General features: G+C 50.6%; 2 protein-coding genes and 1 pseudogene across 3 annotated transcripts in view; 1 reads left to right on the top strand and 2 right to left on the bottom strand.

Moving 5' to 3' along the window:
• LOC308610804 (centrosomal protein of 78 kDa-like) overlaps positions 1 to 22,700 on the top strand; it is a 573,086-nt pseudogene that overhangs the window by 207,457 nt on the left and 342,929 nt on the right. The gene's annotated exons all lie outside the window — the stretch shown is intronic.
• LOC308610797 (BCL-6 corepressor-like) lies at positions 1,429 to 8,092 on the bottom strand (the record flags this gene model as incomplete). The annotated part of the gene is made up of 4 exons (XM_081259806.1): positions 7,871 to 8,092; positions 7,108 to 7,289; positions 6,523 to 6,777; positions 1,429 to 1,638 (listed from the first exon to the last, which is right to left on the bottom strand). Exons 3-4 carry the CDS (start codon positions 6,604 to 6,606, stop codon positions 1,429 to 1,431), a joined length of 294 nt encoding a protein of 97 aa, XP_081115932.1. The 5' UTR covers positions 6,607 to 6,777; positions 7,108 to 7,289; positions 7,871 to 8,092.
• Positions 7,966 to 16,385, bottom strand: LOC308610796 (BCL-6 corepressor-like; the record flags this gene model as incomplete). The annotated part of the gene is made up of 4 exons (XM_081259805.1): positions 15,821 to 16,385; positions 14,451 to 14,637; positions 8,626 to 8,793; positions 7,966 to 7,973 (listed from the first exon to the last, which is right to left on the bottom strand). Exons 1-4 carry the CDS (start codon positions 16,298 to 16,300, stop codon positions 7,966 to 7,968), a joined length of 843 nt encoding a protein of 280 aa, XP_081115931.1. The 5' UTR covers positions 16,301 to 16,385.

Genomic DNA, 22,700 nt, shown 5'->3' with positions numbered 1-22,700 from the left:
CCTCGCAAAACTCAAAGTATGTATCTCTTCTTTGACAGACTAACGTTGGGCCGCTTTTCCCAGTAAAGGGTCACTTAGAGTAAACGGGGGGGTGGGGGTAGGGGGAACCCAGGTGAAAGGCTGTGAAGTCACCGTCTAGATGCTTGAACAAGACCGTGTCTTGACCTCTGCTGTACCTGTTAAGAACTTCTCCAGAAGTTCGCTGTGGTTCACTTTCTTGATGGTTCTACCTGAGTATGTAGCCAGGGTAGGAACAGCACCGTAGGAGAGGAGCAAGCGGACAATTTCGAGATGATCATTCTTGACAGCATCGTGGAGAGGCCTAGGAGAGGTGCGGGGGATTACACCCGTGCACGCGACGCTTGCTTCTAAGGACACGGGGCAAAATCGAGCGTGTGCGGCCAAGCCTCGTAGGCGCGCTATTTCACCGAGGAGGTGAGTGTACGGTCGCTGCGACAAATTACTCTGTTATTTCAACACATAACCCTTTACGGGACAGGTGAAGGGACCATCTCAGGCCTAATTCTTCAATGCAAATCTCTCTTAATGCATGGCCCAAGGAGGAACTCAGGCCTAGATGAAAACGTTTCCAATGAACTTAAATAGTGACAGACTGTAAGAAGGTAACGTACGGAGGGGTGGGGGGAAGAATCCCAGCATCACGGAAGCAGATACGACAAGCCATTGTTATACCATTACAAACAAAACCCAAAAAGTGCAGTTTGTCAAAGAAACTGGGGGCAAAGTGGAACCTCTCCTGAAACCAACTTGGAGATGAGTGATCAACCCTCTCGCCCAGAAGCAGTCGACAGGCAGGGCGAGTTCTCAGGAGGATACAGAGTCCTCCTGCCCGTGTCCGCTGGGGTCAGGAACACTGTCCGCAGTCCCATCCAGAAAGGATGCGATTTGGAAACCACGAACCACCAAATACCTTACAGTTTTGCTAATGTTATGACCGTCAGGAAAGCCCCAGTGCCCTGCCTCGTGGTGGCATCCCAGGTACAACCAGGAAGATGCTTGGGCTGACTCAGACCTGGGCCTCTGGCCAATAAACCGAGGTCAAGGACAGAGTGGGGGCCAGGCCCGGGGATGTGGGTGGACACGGCAGGTCCTATCAAGCCAGTTGCCACTGGACCTGTCTGTACTCCTGCAACTTTCAACTCACATATATGTTCAAGACTGAGATTCAACAGACGCTGGTGAAGAGTCCAGGGTCTTAAAAGAGAACACCCCTGATTATTCATGCAGGCTCAACATTTTCAGGGACCTCTGTCCATAAGACTGTCACAGAGTTTTAAAGTTCTATGTAAATTTGCCAGAAAGATCTGTCCGATTCCATTCTAGAGGACTCCACCACCAGTGTGCTTACATGGCACTCACTCTCCATCTTTCCTTCTGGGGTTCCCCGCACACCCTGAGAACCACTGCCTATGCCCCAGCAGGGCCAGGCCAAGAGCAAGACCGCCACTGACCCGGTTCCATCCTGGGCACTGCAGTTGACATCGGCGCCATATTCAAGGAGGTGTCGTACGATGTTGAGCCAACCTCTTGCACAAGCCTCGTGCAGGGACAGTAACCCGCGTTGTCGCGGTGGTTCACATCACAAATCTTGTTCTCCAGGCAGTACAAGACCGCTTCCTACGGGGAGAGGAGAGGAGAGGAGAGGAGATACCATCAGACAACCATACAGTGAACCTTGTAAGGGTGACCTCCCCATAGCTTGGCGGTGCCCACTTTCAAAGGCATACATCCTTGGGGCCAAAAGCCCACCATGGCGCGGGCAGGCGGCAGGCACCCTGGTGGTGGGCAAGAGTGCGTGAGAAGGGCTTGGAGATGCAGACAGTGTTGTCTAAGGCTCTGCTGCACCAGTGGCCTGGCCATGGGCAAGTTACCCTTGAACTTCTCCAAGCTTCCACAGGGCTGCTGAGAGGACGCATTCGGATAGCGATGAAAGCCCTCAGCCCAGGGGCCGACGTGACCAGTACAGAAGTGTCACAGCTGCTAACATCTTAGATGACACATTGCCAAGCACAGACCATTCTCACTTGATGGGTCTGTTCAGTCAGTGGCAGTGGACGATAACACAAGTTTAGATAAAAGTATGGATGACCAACACTTAAAGAGAGCTTAAATCAGCCAGAGAACATTCCCCAGCTTAGAGAAGCAGGGACACACAGGTCAGCTACATCCTTGCGCCCCCTGTTAAGACCCCAAATCAGAACCTGGGCCTCAGATGCTCTTGTCTGTACGTTAAGTAGAGTTAAAGAGAAGCTCTCTCCCTCCATCCTCGAGGAATGACACAAAATGCCTCCAATAACCCCACCCTCTATTTTGCCTCACTCCACCCTCTCGGGGCAGAATCAGTCTAATATTCTCATATTTACTCAAGTTAATGACAGGAACCTGATACACCACAGGCTGCAACCTCCACATTTCAAGAATCAAATAAAACATTCACCCCCGCCCCCGGAGATGTTCTGTGTCAACACTGTGCATTAGAATCACTGTTATTAACCTTATTTCTTTGGCTTGTTAAAATATTAATATGAACCACTCCCAGTAAGCAGAGCAGGAACTTATTCAATGTTTTATTACCTTAAGAAAGTTTTCAGACACATCGAAAGCATTTGCCACCAGAAAACACATTATACTGTTTATACTGGGTAAGTCGTGCCCAGCAGAGAGCCGTCAGGTTCTGAGAGCTGGGAGTAGGCAGAACGTGCATGTGGCCCAACACATGGTCTGCTGGGTAAGGGGGGATGGGATGGGGTCAGAACAGGCCTCCTTGTGACATCTCTCAGGTAACTCATCTGTTAAACCTAAAACGGGGGTCATTCTAGCCGCCCATAAGTGCGAGATGGGTTCTGTAAAACCTTTTATGCCCTTTGGAGGACACGCCAATCAAAGGTGACCACTCACTTGGGAGCGAACTAGAATGTTCCATTTGCTTACCACGTGAACCTAATGGGGCATGCTGGTAAACCTGGCCATTGGTGCCCTGTTACTTCAGGTCACTGCAGCAGCTCCCTTCCAAAACAAGAGGAGGAAGAGAAAAGGCACGCCCACGAATGCATTTCTCCGTTTACATCCCAACCTGCCAGAAAGCCCACAATCCTCTGGGCTCCCAGGCCACCTGCCCCGAGCCCTGGTATCCAGGATACCGCATGAAGCTGCTGCTCTTTTAGCAGGCCCTCACTAGCCAGACTTGAGTGGACGGCTGCAAGCTAATGAGTTGTGTGCGCCAGCCACGGAGAGGCCCTGTCACGTGGCTCTGGGATCAGGTCTGAACGCCACCAACTGCTGTGCACACATCAATTTACTCAACCCAGGGTTTATTTGCTGTGACAATCATGGCCTTCACCTGGAAACCTTCATCACTACTAGGGCAGATTCAAGGGTACCTAGAAATGAAAGGCCGTCCAAGCTGGTGGGTAAGTCAACTCTCTTCTCCTGGAAGATGGCAGCAAAGGCAGCAGTAGCCCCACGGCCAGGTCAGACTTTTTGCCACGGGCTGTCCTAACTCAACCACGTTGATCCCACTGTTTACACAGTGCTTCTCATTACCCAGATGAGGACGTCTTCTGTCACCCACAGGAACCCAGGAGCTACCAGGAAAGGAAGGTAGTACTATCCTCATTCAACACTTGGAAACTGAGGCCCAGAAATATTAAACCCCAAGTTCAATTAACATGAAGTACTAGACCTAAAACTCAGGTCTTTGGTACCTGGTCAGCTGGGAAGATTCAAAAGGCCCAAGAGGGCCCCAGTTAGAGGGATGCAATCCAGCTGTGACGAGCACCCCACAGGCCTTCTCTGTTGGGGGTCAAGTGGGCTAACTACACTCTCCTAGCTAAGAGGGTGATGGCCTCTAAATGGATGGCAACCGTCGCCACCAGCACTTTCTCTAACTGAAAGGTGAAGAGGCGGGGCGAGTCTGTCGACGCAACACATTCCTTGGTTTATTTTCTCCGCTAGAAATAAACGGGAGTGTCTAAAGGGCAGCCCAGCCATTCCAGAGCAAAGTCAAACTGCTTTTGTCGGACAGCTCTCTGTTCAGCGGCTATAAGCCGAATGCCACTACCCGCAAAATGTAACCATAAAGGCCATAAGCCCGACGTTGTTAATTAAATGCCTCATTAACTTTTTTAAAAACATGACTTATTCAGTTCATAGAAAATTTAACCATCACCGCTAAAGGCACAAGCATGTGGTTGCACACTGGCGTTTCAGCCTAAGAAATAGAAGCCTTTTTCCCAGGAGGGAAAGGTTTGAGGTCTTTGGCCACACAAGTGATCTATTTAACGCGGATCTGAAGCCAGAGTGTGTTTCTAAACTTCCAGAACCACATTATCATGACATAAAGCTCAGACAGCCTTTATACTGCACATGGTATCTTTGGCTAAGCAGAAGAAAATAACCAAGAATGCTGAAGACAAAACTTCAGGAAAACCCTCCCAAACCACACCCTTATCTGCTTAAGCAAACTGTCCTTCAATTTGAAAAGGTTGAAGCTGCCACATCTCCCAACTGGGCCATCATCCCAACATTTAAAATTCTGCCCAGAGAAATCCCAGAAAGTTGGATTCAAAGTTGAAAGCGTTCATCTACTTGTCACAATGTTCAGCATCAACACTGGTGATGTGTGGAATCTACATATTGAAATTTACATTTGAAGAAAAAAACAAATCCGACCGTAAACATTCCCAAGGCTTCCTGTGCAATCAAAGGCCAGGTAGCCTAAAAAAGGATGGATCAAGTGCCCCTTGGTCCAGGCCTCAGAGCCACCAAACCAAAATGGAAACTGTCTTAGAGGACCAACGAGGGTCTTTTGACCTCTCTGGTCCCAAAGGGAGGCTGCTGGAAATGATGCCAAGTTCACAGGTGGGGCTCGGAGCCCCGCCCTCCACGGCGGGTGCAGCAGCACCCCGCCCCCCCATCTCCAGCATTTGCTGGAAGCGGGAGTCTACTTTCTCAACCCTAACCCAAAAGTTGGGGTTAGGGGTCTCCCCCCCACCTCCAGCGTTTGCTGGAAGCAAGGAGACTATCTTCTCAACCACGGGGGGGTCTAGCTCAACACTATGTGCAACATCTGCTCTGTCCTCCTAGGCGCCCGCTCTCAGCTCTTGGGAAACCAACTGGGTGCTCCTTGGACTTCACCTGCAAGTAACTGCGCTAACTACCACAAAGTGCTCTCTAGCTAATGGAGAGGTCTCCAAGAGACGTGTAGATAGAAACAACAGCACATTCAACCCACAACAACAACAAAAAAACACCCCAAACTAAGCATAGCCCTAGTGCTTCCAACTTCCCACCCACAGTCATGCCTTAAGGCCAAGGCAGGCACACTTCCAAGGGCTCACGGCACTATGGACCGGGGTGGGGGGACACGACGGGAGACGGGGGACAGGGGCACAGAGCTGGCTGAGGGTGTGGGCGCCAGGGCTCCGGGCCAGCCTGGGTCCTGCCACCCCAGTGCTCATCCACACCTCCACGCTCAGCCTGCTGAACCGCGTTTTACTGTCACCATTCAACTCCCAGAGGGCTGATGCCAGCACAGAAAAATGCCTTTGCCCTGTGGGCTATTACATCACAATTGCTACTGACAAGTATGGTGGGGGAACTGCACAGGGCATGGAGAGTCATCTGTCTCACAGAGGTTTTGAACTGTAAAAAGGGCAATTCCAGTGTGAGCCAGTCTTGCTGAGGAGCGTGGTGGGCTGTGGAGCACTGCTGGATTGCTACCTGTACGGGTATCAGCTAACCCCTCTGAGGCTCAGTTTCCTCATCCGAGAGTGGGCTAGTACGCGTTACTCCCAAGTGAAGATGTTAACAGGGTGAAAGGAGTTACTACAGATCACACGGGCTTAGGCAGATATCAGCTATCTTTCTATGTTGCTCTAGCAATAGAGGCCATCACTGTCATCAGCCGTGCTGGGTTGGGATACAGCAGTGTGGACAGGGAGTTTTGTGCAAGGCTCAAGCCCTGCTCCCCGCCCATCAGCCCTCGGCTCCCGTGCCCTCTCAGAAAGAGACTGCTCAGGTCTGCCCCACTCCCACCCCTACTCTGCACAGACACTTCCCACCCGCTACCCCACAGGGGCATCACTCTGCCCCAAACAGCACAAGTTAGTAGAGCTAATAACTACTCTCCTACTCTCCTTCTTGCTATTCAGAATCCAAAAGGGCTCATTAAAATTCCCCTGGTCGCCAAGCCCTGGGTTAGGTCAGATTTTATATCAGAGATAAGTGAGCCAGACTGGCCGAAGCAGCCTGCCTGCCTGAACGGGAACGGAACATCAGAGAGGCCTGCCTTTCTTTTCACACCAGGACTGAACAAGCCACCAAAGAGCCCGCAGTGTGAGCGGGAGCCAACGCAAACACCCTGCTGGAACACCCAGCCCAGCCCGCCACGTGGAGGGGGCTGGGCTCTGAGACACGCCCCCCATCCCCAGCCAGTGTGTCCCCCACCCAAGGAGCAGCAGCCGGTGGATCCTGATCCGGGGCACCCACAAGGATGCTCACCTCGTAGCCAAGCCGGGAGGCCTGCTGTAGGAGGGTCTCGCCCGCGTTCTTATTGACAATAAGTCTCCGCGCTTCCGGTGGCATCGGGCGGGACTGGGTGGTCTCTGGAGGGGAGCTTGACCATGTCAGCTGCGAGGCCTGGGAAGCTGGTAACAATTGCTGCAAACGGTCCAAGGGCTTCTGGTCCTGCTTGGCCGGCGAAAGATCATAGCCGGAACTGGGCTCAGGCCGCTTTCAAAATCTCCGGACGGTCACCTATCACGAAACCAGGCAGCGCACACATTTCAGGCTGTCCTTCCTCCACCCGCCTGGTTCGCCTCCTCCCTGAGTTACAAACCTGAGTGGAGGAAAGCACTTTTCCTCCTCTCAGTCTGGGGGAGACGGGGCGCGAGGAAGGGGTTGCATTTTTACTAGCTGGAAACTTCACCACCACCCAGGAGACACGTCCCCTAGGAAGGGGCAGGGACGTTTTGGGGGGAGGGGTTCAGGAAAAGGAAAGCTTTGTCCCCAGAAGCAGAGAAGCAGGCAGGCGGGATGTGCCTGCACGGGCCCGGGGGGCGGGGGAGAGCCAGGGGCAAGAGGTACCTTGCCATCCGCATTGTCCACCTAGGAGTCCCCTGGCAGCGGCAAGCCCCGCCTGGGCTCCTGAGGGATCAAATGCTTGGTTTTGCACGGTCGCTTCCCGGATGGTTTCTCGCTGTTGTCGGTGTATTTCTGCGGCAGGGGCGAAGGCTGCCAATCCATTTCTTCGTCCATGCACAGCACATCTGTCAGGGGGAGAAGCAGCGGGCGTTACACAGTTGTAGCCGGTGAGGAAAGAAAAGCCCATTGTTAGCACTGATCGTTGGAGCAGCTTCAGTTTTTAAAGATATACCAATTATGTTTTCAAAGCGCTAATATGTTAATCATCCCACATTCAACCGGCAAATAGGCTAACCCACGAAACGCCAAATGGCAAGTCGCTTCAAAGGGCCGCAAGAGAGGGCAGAAGCCAGCCCTTCGTGCGCTCCCGTCCCCACCCGTGGGGGGCCTGGGTGCTCGGGACAGGGCGACTGGGGACAGCCTGAGGCTGGAATGAGGGCACTGACAAGCGCCCGGGGTCACCCAAGACTTCCCTTCCTGCCCAGCCGCGGGCTGGGTGATGAGGAGCAGCCCAGGAAGTCGAGCTCCCGCCTCACTGTCCATTCCATAAGGAAGTGTGCAGGCTGAAAGGACCTCAGGAAGAAAACTCCCCGCTCGCCACACGCTACTCTTGTCAACTTGGATGGCGCTCAGGTCCCCTCCAGGGCCGTTTCCCACAGAGGGCGGGTGATCCACCCTCCAGGAGCGCCCCCCGCCCCGTGCGTACCTTGTTCATTGTCACTGCATTTAAGGGACTCCTCCAACCAGCTGCTGTTGCTTTTGGCCTCTGCCCTTTTCCTGCCAGGTTTCTCTTTGGAAATGCTATTGCCCTGGCGGGTGACCGCAGGCTGAACCGCCTGGATCACTTCCTTCCTGCCCTGCCGGCCAGGTTTGCTCTCTGCTCCCGCCGTTCTCTAAGGTGCAGCAAGCGGCGCTGCTTTCTGGGATGGAGCCCTGTTAATTCAATGCACACCTCAGGTTGGTCAGCTCACTATAATGTGGCTCTTCTAAGTGGTTAGAGGAACTGTTTGTCATTTCCCTCTCAGGCCAGTCAGCTAATGGAGAAATAACTACAAATTAATGAAGAAGCCCCCCGGGGCGGGGGTGGTGGTGCGGGGAACAAACTGTCTTACACATCACTAACAGGGGTGGGGGCGGGGAGGGGTGTGGTCACTGTGTTGGCTGGAACTTGTCCTCAAGTCTCGGGAGGGGGTCTATTTGCCTTTGGCCACCTTTGGGCTCCAGCCCCGCCACCTGGCTTTGGGGGGGGGGTGGGATGGGGGGGGGTGTGGGGAGGTGTGAGTGGCTCCCCCCAGGGATCCAGGGTGGGACTGGAACTTTTCACTGCTCCGCTCCAGGACTTCCGTAGGGTGCCCTGCGGGCCCGAAGCCAAACCGAGCTCACCTTTGGAGACCCGTCTCCGCTTGGCTTTCAGCAGAGAGTCCTCCGGGAGCACAGTGGTCTCAGTGTGGTTCCTATTGCCAGACACCTTGCGCTTTCTGTTCAGCCGGAGGGTGGGGCTGCGTGACGCGTCCGGGGCCGCCTGGTCGGCGGGGGACTCTCTGGGGGGCTCCGTGTCCATATCCTCAGGAAGATCACTGTCTTCTGGGGCTTCAAAGCGGTCAGGTTTGCTTCCATCATAACACTCCCCTAGGGGAGGGGAGACAACCCGGAAAGGAGGGAACAAAGGTCACCAGGAGCAGGCAGGACCCCCACGCCCAAGGCAATCTGCTACCAACAGACCACCCCCCTTTGGAGACCAGGGGCCTCACACGCCAGAAGCACAAAACCCTCAGAAAGACGTCCCAAAGGAAGGACAGCTGAACACAACCAGCAAAGAAAGCAGAAAATGAGGCGCGTAGCCCACTCACAATCCATCCTTCAAGGGTCAAGGTGAGGCATCTACACCATCCGTCTATAGGCATGTGAGATCACTCCCTAACTGCTTAACTCTCCAAGGTGGCTTACTTTTAAAGGGGGGGTGAGTGACCTCACAGTAAGATCCAACCAATCAGGGCAGAGCTACAACGGGGGGTGAGTGAACTCACAGTAAGATCCAACCAATCAGGGCAGAGCTACAAATGACTATGGAAACAGCTGCTAGTCAACAAAAAAGGCTGATGTCATCAAGAGACCAAATAGCCCCCAACTGCCATCTACACAGACATAGCACCAATGTTCACTTGGGTCAGCAGGGGCGAGGGTGAAGAAAAAGGGTAGGGAAAGAATGGTGGGAGGCTGGGAAGCTGGGGAGACCAAGGCAAGAGGAGCCTGGCAAAGGGAAAGGAAAGGCTTCCTGGTGCACACACAAGGGTCAAGGGCAATTTCAAAGAACTCAACCAGATTGCTACAAGTCCGTCTGTCCTCTTTCCACACCCGTGGGGGGAAAGCATTTCACTGCCATCGAGGGGCTGCTCCTATTTCCTGTCTAGGAAGAAGGCCCACAGTGACACCAGTCACCCACCTGGCACGTCTCCACGCCTTCCTTCCCAGGCAACAAGCATCTAAGGACATTTCAAAGACAAGACTCCAACCCCCTTCGTGGGGGTGGGGTGGGGGGGTGCGGCGGGCAGGGCTGAAGTACTCACACCTCAGCTCCGCCTGTGTTGCTCCTGCCCCTCTGCTCAATCTAGCATCCACTTGGGGCTTTTCCTCCAATCACCCAAGCCTAACATCACTCCTCACTTTTGCTCTAGCCAAAGAAACAGTTCAACTGCTTTGCTAGTCACATTGTTTCTAACACACAAATAATTCCATAATGATCACTGTGCTGTTAAAGAGTTCCCCGAAGATGACACTGTGTCCATCACCGGCCGGGGGTGGGGGTGGGTGTATGAGTTTGGTATTTCGTTAACACCTGAGCTAAGCTCCCACAGCCCGTTTTTCTAGATGAAATCATGGACACACCCCTCACATGCTGCTCGCATTCCTCCTCCTCTCCCTAGACCACTTCAAGTATCACTCCCACTTCTGCTCAGCAGGCTGGTCCCCTGATCAGCCTCTCTTGGGAGCATTCCCAGCATTTAATGGCAGCCAGTTGTGGGGATGAACCTCACCCTGGCCTGGGCTAGCCTGACCTGTGTTCTCAAGGGTGGAACACACTTAGCTTTTCTCCAAGGGTATCCCAAGGTGGGAGAGATCCCCATCTAGTCTTGCCGGAATGGTGGAATCACCCCAACCGCGAGGGTCTCCTGCCATGGCAGCAGGAGAAACCCCAAACTCCTGGCCTGTGCTTACGGGTGATGCAGCACAGGCTACCGCAGGCCCGGTGAAGACGGCGTGCTGCAACTCTCACTCGGGCTGCTCTGTGACCCTCTTAAACACTCGGGCAGGAATGGCGCCGCTTTACAACTCGGCCCCCTTCACTTGTAAAGTGGGAATGTTGGGTTTCCTTGGTGGCGCAGTGGTTGAGAGTCCGCCTGCCGATGCAGGGGACACGGGTTCGTGCCCCGGTCTGGGAAGATCCCACATGCCGCGGAGCGGCTGGGCCCGTGAGCCATGGCCGCTGGGCCTGCGCGTCCGGAGCCTGTGCTCCGCAACGGGAGAGGCCACAACAGTGAGAGGCCCGCATACCGCAAAAAAAAAAAAAAAAGTGGGAATGTTACTGCTAGCCTCCCTCCAGGGTGGGCTTCATAATCACGGGCCGGGCTCAGCACAGAGAAAGGCTGGAAAAATCCCTTTAACCAAAAGATGCCAAGACTTTCAGACCAGCCTGAATCTCAGGCCTGAAATGTAGGAAATTTTAAGAGGTGAGCCCTGCTGGTTACACCATTGGACTTCTCTGGTCCAATCAGCCTTCCCTAAAAGCTCCGTGGGAGGGGATCCATGGAGGGATGGAAGGGCTACCTTAAGAACCCCCATGTCCAAGTTGAAAGTTTCTTTTTCCAAACTAGGTCCATCCACCCTTCCCCCAACCCCAGAGCCTTTTAGGGCAAAGATCTCAATTCCCCTCAGCTAAGGCCCCCCAAGACCTTACGCTAGTGTGACCTTACCCAGGCCAGTAATAACCCTGAAGGACACCCACCCCGACTGCCCAAGATGCCCATGGCCACCAGCTATGGGGTAGAGGCTCCGTGTCACTTGGAGCTTCTCAAAGACTGTTCTAACCACGACCCACACGAGGATGACCCTTGAGGGCAAAAGAGATGGGGAGATAAACAGATGCACGGGGATCCTAACCATCAGGCTTTGCCATCATTGCTACTTTTGGCCCTTCTAAAAGTGGGAAGCCATGTGCCCTTGGTCACCCAGTCTAAGCAAGATGTGAACGTGGTCCCTGCAGCATGGTCCTATGACTCACAGCACATATATCCCAAATTCGTTATGGTTGTACCATAGCATCACCTCACAGAAGCATCACCACAGCAACATTTACAAGTCACTGTGGCAACAAAGCACCCTCACCACTGTTGAGCCATGCCCAGTGAGGCCTAAACAAGGTGAGAGGGTTCTGAGTCGCTGCAAGGCTCCCCAGGATTAAAATCCCCTTCTCTGTAGCTTAACTGTAATAGCACCTCCAGTCAGGGCTAACCTTGTTCAAAGTTACACCCGCTACAGAAGGAGTGCAGGGGATCTCTGTTCCAAAGTAGTTTACAAACGTGCAGGTGCTCAGCTGGAAGAGAAGTTCCCTGAGCAAAGAAGTTTCATGAAGCCCCTTGACTGAGCCTTCCTCCAGCTCCTGGCCAGGCACTGCCACTGAGCAGGACCTAGGCCTGTCCCAGCCAAGTGGTTCGCAAGGGAGATGGTTACTCCAAGTTTGAGAAGGAAGGGACCAATGCCTCCTTGCCCCGCCCCATCTTCAAATGCCACTGAGGGTTCCTAGTGATGAACTTCCAAGTCTGAGGAACCTCCAAACTCATTTGGTGAACTTCCAAAATAAAAATTTCACTCAGCCACCCATGTGATCATAAAGAATAAATGAGTATCTCGGCCACTGTGTTTTCAAGTTAATTCCTTTTTTTAAACAACCCCTAGCAACAAGATGCACCCGCGCCAGGACAACCAGGGCCGTGCAAACAGCACCCACCACCTTAGAAGCTCCTGGGCCCTCCATGGGTAGGGGCTGCCTCAGAAGGGGGAAGGCATCTTGAAGGCGTCCTGGACCCTCTCTGGGACCCATGCCCGCCCCAAATCCCCGTCCCAGCTCCCATGTGCTCACAGCTCGGCTCTCGGCCACACCGACACCCATGAGAAGGACCTGAGCCCATATCAGCTGAAGACGTGATGGCCCAAGAACAAGAAGGCCCGTTCATATCCAGCTGAATGGAATGAACACCTGCTGGGCCTTGGACGTGGAGGCTGCAGTAAGAACAGTGGCCCCTTCAGGTGACCTTTCCTGACCAGCTATTTACAAACCCCACGTCTCTACAAGACAGAGGGTGGGTGGGGAACCCACCTCCATTGCCCCAACCTTTCAAACGCAGCCCCTCACCTTCCCCAACCCTTCTCCTGCCCTCCCATGGTGGCGATTCATGGCTCACTGGGCCACGTCCCGGGTGCTCCAGGAAGAGACCCGTCGGTCAGTCTGAGATTGGAGGCAGGCGGTGGGGGGAGGGGGCTTTCGGAATCATCTGGGGCTCAGGCCCTGCTCCCCATCAGCCACACCGAGTTCTCGTCTCCACGGTCAGCAGGAAAGACTGGGAAGGACGCACACTAACGTCTCTGGGAAGAAGGGTGGGTGAGGCCACTGAGACATGAAGGGCAGCGGCCACCCTGGGTTTGGCCACGTTGCTGGAGAAAAGGGCGAGAAGACTCGAGGCCGGTTAACTGCCCGCTCCCTTCCTCCAGCCTCCCTCACCATCCACCCGCAACAGGCAGATTCCCTCCTCAGAAAAGTGCATCCCCGTGAACTTGGCCTTGCCCACTTTTACCACATCTCTCTGAGAAACTTCCCTAGGAGCTGAGTTATGAGGCCACTCAGGAGGGTAAGGGCTGCGTGTCAGCTGTGAGCACAGGCAAGGAGGGAGGCCTTCTTGCTGCTTCACTCCAGGGTGGCCTGGACCCTCCGTTTTTCATTCCAATCCCGAGGGGGAGGAGCTCGGAATCGTCTACTCCAGGCACATCAAGAGCCCCATCCCTCGGGTAAGGCCGCCACTGACTAGCCCCAGAAATCCCCTTCTACGGGAGCCACGTGGGACACACCGGTCCCGGTGTGGCTTACCCAGAACCCTGGCCACAGGCCTTTGTCTGACCCCAAAGATGAGCTGGGGGAGGGCAGTGCTCCAAGCAGCAGAGAGAAGCACACGCTGCTGCTGACCACAATTTTCCCGAACTGCATCAGGCACCCACGACCTAAGCGTGCGGGCCAACGCCGACCCTACGACTGGGTCCAAGGGCCTGGGCCTCCCAAACGTGCCCACCACCCCCGACTGTCCCGTCTCAGGAGGACTGCACGCCCACCCTGTCCTCGACGTTCACCGAGGTGCCCTCACTCACCATCACCGGTGAGGTTTCTGGGGTCCGGAGCAGGCTGCAGGCCACAGGCCACAAGCACGCACACTGAAGAAAGCGGGAGAAAGACCTCCACTTGCTGCCAACGCATCTCATTAGCCCAGGAAGTCTCGAGGGCAAAGCCCGAAGTCAACCCCAGTGGGGGAGCAGCCGAGGGGACCGCAGAGTGTGACTCGAGGCCAACACGAGCTTTCTCTCCAGTTCGGCCTCCAGAACAGAACACAGCCGTCTGGTGGGAAGAACGGCCTCGCTGATCCCACGGCCTGGGAGCGTGGTGTCAGCTCCTCCTGACTGCAAACGAGCCTCCACAGAACACAATGATGCTCATCTCTCTGGGGCCTTCATCAGCCCTCATCGCACTTGAACGAAACCTCTGCCTCTGGAGGGAGAGTCCGAGTACTCTCCACTCCCTCCCACAGGAGACTGTCACTCTGGAGGGTCTGGCTCTGGCTGCAAGTGTCATCCCACTGCTACCAAAAACCCGTGTCCGTACCTGCTACACAACAGAACACATACCTGCTACGCCGGAGGTCCTGCACTGCCATTCCTCTGCTCTAGTGTATCAGACTATGACTAACTACAGGACTAGCATTGCTCCGGAAAAAGGAGACGCGTGCCAGGAAACAGCATTTCATAGGTGCTTCACTCCTGGATGCCGCAATGCTCAAAAGGACAGCCAGCCTTGCAATCCACAGCTGGGAAGGGTGGCCAGAGCAGCCCGTTCTCCGAACAGCCAGCACCCAGACGCTGGGCCGTCGGAAGCATACTGCTTCCTCTCACCTCCCTCGGCACTGGGAGCGGAACCGCCCCGTTCCCACCGACGTGGTACCACACGCGAGCCGCCTGGGTTCACTTACATCTCTCACTGTCGTTCTGGTCGGCAATGGCCTCCTCCGGGGTGACCGACTTTGGCTTTTTGTCCTGACTTCCTTTCAGCCTTTCCCAGTCAGCGGGGCTGAATTTGCGCACCTCGGAGTCTTTGGTCGTGGGGTGGCCACCTTCTCGCTCTTTCATCTCCAACTCTGAGAAGCGCATCACTGCACGCTACAAAGAGAACGGAGATGGAAAAAAGACACACCTTACCACCAAAGCTATTTCACTGCCCTTACCTTAAAGGAAAGTATCTTCAAAGAAAAGTTTGCCCAAAACCAACCACAATTTATGATACAACTGAGATATTTTAAAATTGAACGATAAAACGTAAGAGTGTCTATGTGTAACTAGTCACACACTCTTTATTCGTAAAGCCATACGTATGTAGAGATATATGTGGTGTGTATATATAGCCATACATACACTGTGGTATACAGACAGACATTCTCTTTCGAAGGTAAATAAAACAAAACAAAAACACAACGCAAAGAAAGCGAAACAAAAACACAACAGAAAAGAAAACAAATGCACAGTGAATAAAGACGACCATGGCCCACAAACTTCCCTTTGTATATTTGGAAATGAAATTTAACTCAAAAGGTTTATGGAAGATTCTAGTAATAAAAATTTGAAGAATTGACCTCACAGTAAGCAGCGGGTAGACATAAAATACTGTCCTCTTGTAATCCTTCCATCTATGTAATTAAAATGGGCACTCAATGGATCATTTAGATAACTTCAGCCATTTTTATAAGCATAAACCAATTTTTTTCTTAACATTGCAAAACAATTTGGCTTTATTTGTGTTTTAATTAAAAGTAAAATATCTTAAGGAAATTCCTATACAACATCTATCATTCACTAGCAAGTTAAATACATACTCTATCCCATTAAGCAAGGTTTGTGTTTTTGTTTTGTTTGTTTGTTTGTTTTTTGGGTGGAAAAAAAAATTGCACGAATCTCACAGACATGCGGCCGCTACACACCTCCACCAAGTATCACGTAAGGCATTCTAAGCAGCGCTTTTAGGTATATTTGTTAACGTACAGTAACAGCAGAGAAATCAAAGCGATTGATAGGTAAATGTCATGCAGTCTTTTAGACATCCTTCGCAATAATTAAAACTTCCGTTATCAGCATTCGAGTGGAGTTCGCTTAAAATCTACAGAATAACTTCAAGTATCCACTTACGTCCCCTTACTGGACACATTTCAAACATTTAAATTATCCTAAGCTTCATTAACCAAATCAGCCCAGTGTCCTGCCCTATCATACCCCCGGCCCCCTCCTCTTCACACATTAAAAAAACCTGACAACTGGTCAGGCTCCTGAAATTCGGGTGGTGGGGGCTCACCTGCAATGCCCGCTCCTCCCGACTGAGCTGACGGGAGTCTGCGTACAGTCCGGTAGCGACACACTTGAACCGGTCACCCACGTAACCAGCGGAGTTTGCGATTCTCTTTGCCAGCTTAGATGGCTTCGGTTTCAGAACTTTGCCATCGGTTGATCCTGCCTCGTCAGCTCCGTCTTTGGTGTAGGTGGGGGTGACGTCCACACTCGGTGGGGCACTGCCCACGCAAAATGGTTTGGGATCCTCTTGGGTTTTCCCGAACGTGACCGCAGAGCCGTCGCTCCCCAGGGTCGGCTCCAGGAATGCAGTCGAGACCGGCGTCACCAGGTTCTCCTTGTTGGTTACCGCTGGAACATTCTCCTTGCTTAAGCCGGAAACTGGCTGGCCCGGAGCCTGTTTGAAAGTATAGGCTTCGTGGAAGTCACTGATGCACCCCAACTCCTCTCTCAGGGCAATGAAATCCCGGTGTGGCTGTAGGGCCATATTTTACTTTTTTATTTTTTAATATATGTTCACATGTTTCCATAAAGGATCCAAGGTGGCCCATAACGTAAGGACACACAATATTAGCTTTAAAAAAACATGGGAAAAAAAAAAAAAAAAAGGGAAATCATGATCCTGGAAATGGGTTGCATCCTTTTAAGGGGTGAGAATAACAGAATGAGTGAGCCAAAGATTTGGGAAAGGATCTCACATTTCCAAACGTCCAAATCTTAAAATTGCACCAAGTGGGAATGTAGCTGTGGCAGTATTAACCTGAGAGAGCTCTATGATCGTTGTCTTTACTCATCACTTGGTTGCAAGGTTATAAATGACAGGGTAAGTGAAGGAGGGCAAGTAGACAGATAAGAGTCATTTCCTGATTCTCAAAAGAAGGGGCATCACCTAGGGAAGGGGACTGCAAAATCCTACAGGAATCCTCTTCATATACTAAATTTTCTAGGTGGCAAAAGTATCTCCTTTGACCCTAGCAGCCAGATGGAACTTAGAAAAGTAGTGAAAAGCTACTCAACTGAATGCAAGTCATATGACTAGGAGCATGTCAGTGAAAAGTTCAAGGGAAGATGCTGTGGAAGAGCAGTTCACCTTGTGGTTGAGCGTCCTCAGAACGTGCAATGGGAGGTGCAGTACCTGCTCTGTCTCACAGGGACCCTCCAACCTCTAAACGCATCTTTCCTGGGAAGCTGAATTCAAAAAGTCAATTTTAAAAAAAGATAGGGCTTCCCTGGTGGCGCAGTGGTTGAGAGTCCGCCTGCCGATGCAGGGGACACGGGTTCGTGCTCCGGTCCGGGAAGATCCCACATGCCGCGGAGCGGCTGGGCCCGTGAGCCATGGCCACCGAGCCTGCGCGTCCGGAGCCTGTGCTCCGCAATGGGAGAGGCCACAACAGTGAGAGGCCCGCGTACCACAATAAATAAATAAATAAATTAATTAATTTAAAAAAGATAAAAGTCTCTAGTAGAGAAATTGTATCAGAGCCTAGTATTAAGAGCTGTAGGGCCACAAGTTTCCCATGATACGGCCTTAGCAGAGGCTGTTAAGGCAGTGACAGAAAATTTGTACCGAGGGAAATAGCAGAAGAGTTTGCCTACAATTCACGAAAATGCTCCCTGCACTTCGCCTGAAGGAAATCAGCAAAATTTGTAACAGCTTGTGTATTTGTATGCGGGATGGAGAACGAGTTTAATTTTTTAATTTCTCTGAATTATCACGTAAGATTCAGAAGATGCTCTCTCTGCCTAGAAGCCACCCCACTGGGATAACTATGCCTACGGAGTGCCTTTGCCTATGACTCCTACTTGCTAACAGACTGGCAGCCTGGCCCCAGGGCCTGGTCGCTGGTGCCAGTGCAATGGTGGATATGGTGTCAACGGTTGCAAAATCAAAGCCCCTTACATCCTCTCCATGCCTCGGTCCCACCCCCCACCCCACTCACCATTGATGTTCAGGAAGGGGAAGGTGTCCTGGATGGGAACGTGGTGCTGTGACTGGTCCAGCTCACCTTCCTCATCTTCTTCATCCACACCATTATCTTTCTCATCCCAAGGAGCAGATCCAGTGGATCCTACCCGAGAAACACACACACACACACACAAAGGTCAAAAGTGAGGCGCTCACGTTGCACTGTCATCCCTGCAGCCCACTCCCAGCTCCTCCTACGGAGCCCCAGTGCAAGCTCTCATCCCCTCCCCTATCCAGGAGCTGCAGACCCTACTCCCTTCTCCTAGAAACCTTTTAATTCCTACTCTAAACCCCTTTCTACACATTCGCATCCCTTCTAAGGACCCAAGGAGCACAGCTTCTCTCCTTTATAAGCTTACTGTGAAGACAGACCCTTCCCTCATGGCAGAGCCTCACTAGATTCACTGGAGGTCAAGTCTAAATTATCTGGCTCTTAGTCGGAACTGGCTCAACATTGAGTAAATATAGGGATCAGGTGGTATTCTCCTAGGAAAAATACCATACAAATTAAATGATCACTTACCCATCATTTATAAAGAGAACTTAATAGCCTTCATAATGTCATGGCAATTGATTCTTAGAACAGCCTTTGAAATACGCAGGAAAGATGTGAACCCAGATTTTATAGTGGAAGAAGCTGAGGCTCAAAACGTTGAATGACTTGATTCAATGTCCCACAAGTAGTGAAATGGAAAGACCGAGGTTTATAACTCAGACCTTCTAAGTTTTAAGCCCTCCTTCTTCTAAACTACCTGGCCTCTGTTCTCAGTGTTGAGTCCCAAGAGAAGTTATTTTTTATAGAACTCAATACCCCCTCTTCTTTCTAATGCTTTACTGTTCCACTGGGTGGGCAGGAAGACTGTGCTGAGTTTATATCTTTTGTTCTCTGGGTTCTTTCTAGGGACAGCATTTCTTGCTTTATTTACCAGTCTTCAACTTTGTAAGCGAGGCGACTTTCAAGTCGACTATCGCTTTAAGGGTCCAGCCCGGAACCTGGCACACTGTCCACCTTCTCCCCAGCAGCTGGGGCCTCACCTGGGTTAATGATAGAGCCCTGGGGCTGGGGGATGTCACACACTTGATATATCTTCACTGGGTTCATGGGCACCTCCTTAGTGCCGTCGTACATCAGGTTGAATTCCCTGCTCTTGTTGAGCGCACAGCGGAGCTGGGCCTTCCATTTAGCTGGGTCGGGGTCGTCCACCCCTTCCTGGTACTTCCCCTGTCTCCACAGCCCAGGCCTGAGGGATAGGAAACTGCAGTGAGTGCCTGATTGTTGCCCAGAAACACTGGAAAGTGTGCCCGCCCTCCCTCATACAGACACAGATACACACAGCCCTGCCTGACCGCCCCATCACCCCAACTCCAATTTACAGAGACTGCAGCAGAAAACACCACGCTGGGGACCAGGCAAGGCAGGGCCTGAGACAAATTCAGCCAAATGCAAATACAGTATTTTAAAAAGAGGAGTCTCATCTCAAGTGCTTGTGCCAGCATCATCTGTCAAGACTACAATGGCCTTAATGAAGGGTTAAAAATAAAGAAAAATCTGGAACAAGTATACACCAAAATACTAATGGCAACTTTTGGATAGCAAGATTTCAGGTAATTTTGTTTTGTTTGGCTTGCCTTATTTGTTTTTCACATGAATTGCTTATATAATAAGAAGAGAAAGGGAGGTGGCGTATGATATGAAGAATTTAGGCTTGCAGTTCCCTCTCCCTTCAGTCTTTAACCTGATGCACAAATAACTGTTGAAACCAAGTACCTTTAGGAGTAGCAGCCCATAGGAGGGCAGGAAGCACGCTCTGGGGGTTCAGCTGGCCTCAGTGCGAGGCTGAGGGCCTCAAGTCCTAATAAACTCACACCACCTGCCTTTCCCTGCTTCCTCAAACTCCCACATTGGGAACATTTTGCTGGGAACACCAGTGGCTGGTGGCCTGGGCCAAAACCAGTGTGGCCCCGCCTCTCTGGTTTTCAATTTCCAGGTCTAACAGGCATCTATGTGTCTGTTCACGGGATATCAGCCCTCCCCCACTGTTAACGTATCTCAGATGTCTACACTTTCTTCAGGGCTGTGACGTATGTGCTGGTGCAGAAAAGGGGGATGTCTTTTGCAGAGGACTCAAGATCAAGAGAACGAGATGGACCGGCCAGACTGCTCCCACTTGATGTTAGGAAGATAAGGTGGCCATGTAGTTAGAATTCTGCAGGGGAACATAGCCTATAGAGTCTATGGGTTTGCGGATCCACAACTTTTATTTTTTCAGTAATGCCAACCAAGCTCGTAAGAGACTGACATATAATCCAGAATGCCAGTCTACTCGTTTTCAAAGGGGGATAAAGCTGGTCAGTGACCAGCATGGTTAAGTCCAATAACCTGGACATAACCATGTATGATCTCAACCAGTAACTCCTGTATCTGGTTTCTAATGACAATTCCAAGAACATAAGACCCACTCAACATTTAAATCCAAATTTTCAGATGACTCCAAAGCTAAATGGAAATGATTTGATATTGAACTCTAAATCTGCATTATCTAGACTATCTCTTACCCAGTTGGGTAACCCAGAAGCGACAGTAAAAGGTTCCTGCTTTCCCAAAAATCACAGGGCGTAAAAATGAAAAGCACTGGAAAGGCAAGACCCCCAGTGAATTTGCAAAGCTGCTCTTGTGTCTTTTTCTTTTTGACCTTGAAGCCAGGAGAAATTCTAAAAATACAAATGTATTAATTTTTAAAACTTGACTTTACTGAATATTGTTCAGATCCCCAAGCCTACAAAAATAATTTTATTTTTTTAAAAATGCTCCCTCTTCAGACTATACTACAAAGCTACAGTAATCAAGACAGTGTGGTACTGGCACAAAAACAGAAAGATAGATCAATGGAACAGGATAGAAAGCCCAGAGATAAACCCACGCACATATGCTCAACTTATCTTTGATAAAGGAGGCAGGAATGTACAGTGGAGAAAGGAAAGCCTCTTCAGTAAGTGGTGCTGGGAAAACTGGACAGGGACATGTAGAAGTATGAGACTAGATCATTCCCTAATACAATACACAAAAATAAGCTCAAAATGGATTAAAGACCTAAATATAAGGCCAGAAACTATCAAACTCTTAGAGGAAAACATAGGCAGAACACTCTATGACATAAATCACAGCAAGATCCTTTTGGACCCACCTCCTAGAGAAATGGAAATAAAAACAAAGATAAACAAATGGGACCGAATGAAACTTCAAAGCTTTTGCACAGCAAAGGAAACCATAAACAAGACCAAAAGACAACCCTCAGAATGGGAGAAAATATTTGCAAATGAAGCAACTGACAAAGGATTAATCTCCAAAATTTATAAACAGCTCATGCAGCTCAATAGCAAAAAAACAAACAACCCAATCCAAAAATGGGCAGAAGACTTAAATAGGCATTTCTCCAAAGAAGATATACAGACTGCCAACGAACACATGAAAGAATGCTCAACATCATTAATCATTAGAGAAATGCAAATCAAAACTACAATGAGATATCATCTCACACCAGTCAGAGTGGCCATCATCAAGAAATCTAGAAACAATAAATGCTGGAGAGGGTGTGGAGAAAAGGGAACACTCTTGCACTGCTGGTGGGAATGTGAATTGGTACAGCCACTATGGAGAACAGTATGGAGGTTCCTTAAAAAACTAAAAATAGAACTACCATATGACCCAGCAATCCCACTACTAGGCATATACCCTGAGAAAACCATAATTCAAAAAGAGACATGTACCAAAATGTTCATTGCAGCTCTATTCACAATAGCACGGAGATGGAAATAACCTAAGTGTCCATCATCGGATGAATGGATAAAGAAGATGTGGCACATATATACAACAGAATATTACTCAGCCATAAAAAGAAACGAAACTGAGCTATTTGTAATGAGGTGGATAGACCTAGAGTCTGTCATACAGTGTGAAGTAAATCAGAAAGAGAAAGACAAATACCGTATGCTAACACATATATATGGAATTTTTAAAAAATGTCATGAAGAACCTAGGGGTAAAACGGGAATAAAGACACAAACCTACTTGAGAATGGACTTGAGGATATGGGGAGGGGGAAGGGTAAGCTGTGACAAAGCGAAAGAGAGGCATGGACATATATACACTACCAAATGTAAGGTAGATAGATAGTGGGAAGCAGCCGCAGAGCACAGGGAGATCAGCTCGGTGCTTTGTGACCGCCTGGAGGGGTGGGATGGGGAGGGTGGGAGGGAGGGAGATGCATGAGGAAGGGATGTGGGAACAGATGTATATGTGTAACTGATTCACTTTGTTATAAAGCAGAAACTAATAGAAATAAATAAATAAATAAATAAAATACAAAAAATACAAAAATAAAAATGCTCCCTGCCTCAAAGGAGTTTACAATCCCTTAAAGGAGACAGATGAGTCAATAGATCAGAAATATAGATACTATGTAACACCAGTAAAACTGCCTAATCCATAAAGAGTCGGGGGGTAGGTATGGTTGGCCAAGTTTATCAGAATTTATGATTCTAGGGCTGAATCTTGAACATGGGTAGAAATTAACCAGGTGAGAAGCGTGGGTCAAGATACTCTAAGCAGAAGAAGCTTTATGGGCAAAGGCAGAGGCTGAAAAGCACAGTGCTTAGGGGACCTACAAGCAGTTCAGCTTGCATGGAGGCAGCATGAGATGAAAGTCTGGGCTTGTAAGTAGGAACCATGCCAAGGAGTTTGGACCTGATTCTTAGAACACTGAGAACCACTGAGAGATTTAAGCAGGTTGTGATGGGATCAGATTTAAGTTTTAGAAAGAACCCGCTAGCTGCAGGACTGAAAAGGGTTTGAAGGGAGGCAAGGCATGAAGATAATACATAGTCTCTATATAATCCATATAATAGTGTCACTAGGGTCTGA

This window comes from Mesoplodon bidens, assembly GCF_964165515.1.
Source record: "Mesoplodon bidens genome assembly, contig: HAP1_SCAFFOLD_126, whole genome shotgun sequence".
Classification (NCBI taxonomy): domain Eukaryota; kingdom Metazoa; phylum Chordata; class Mammalia; order Artiodactyla; family Ziphiidae; genus Mesoplodon; species Mesoplodon bidens.
The sequence above is the reverse complement of the archived record's forward strand: the minus strand, read 5'-3'. Positions and strand labels throughout refer to the sequence as shown.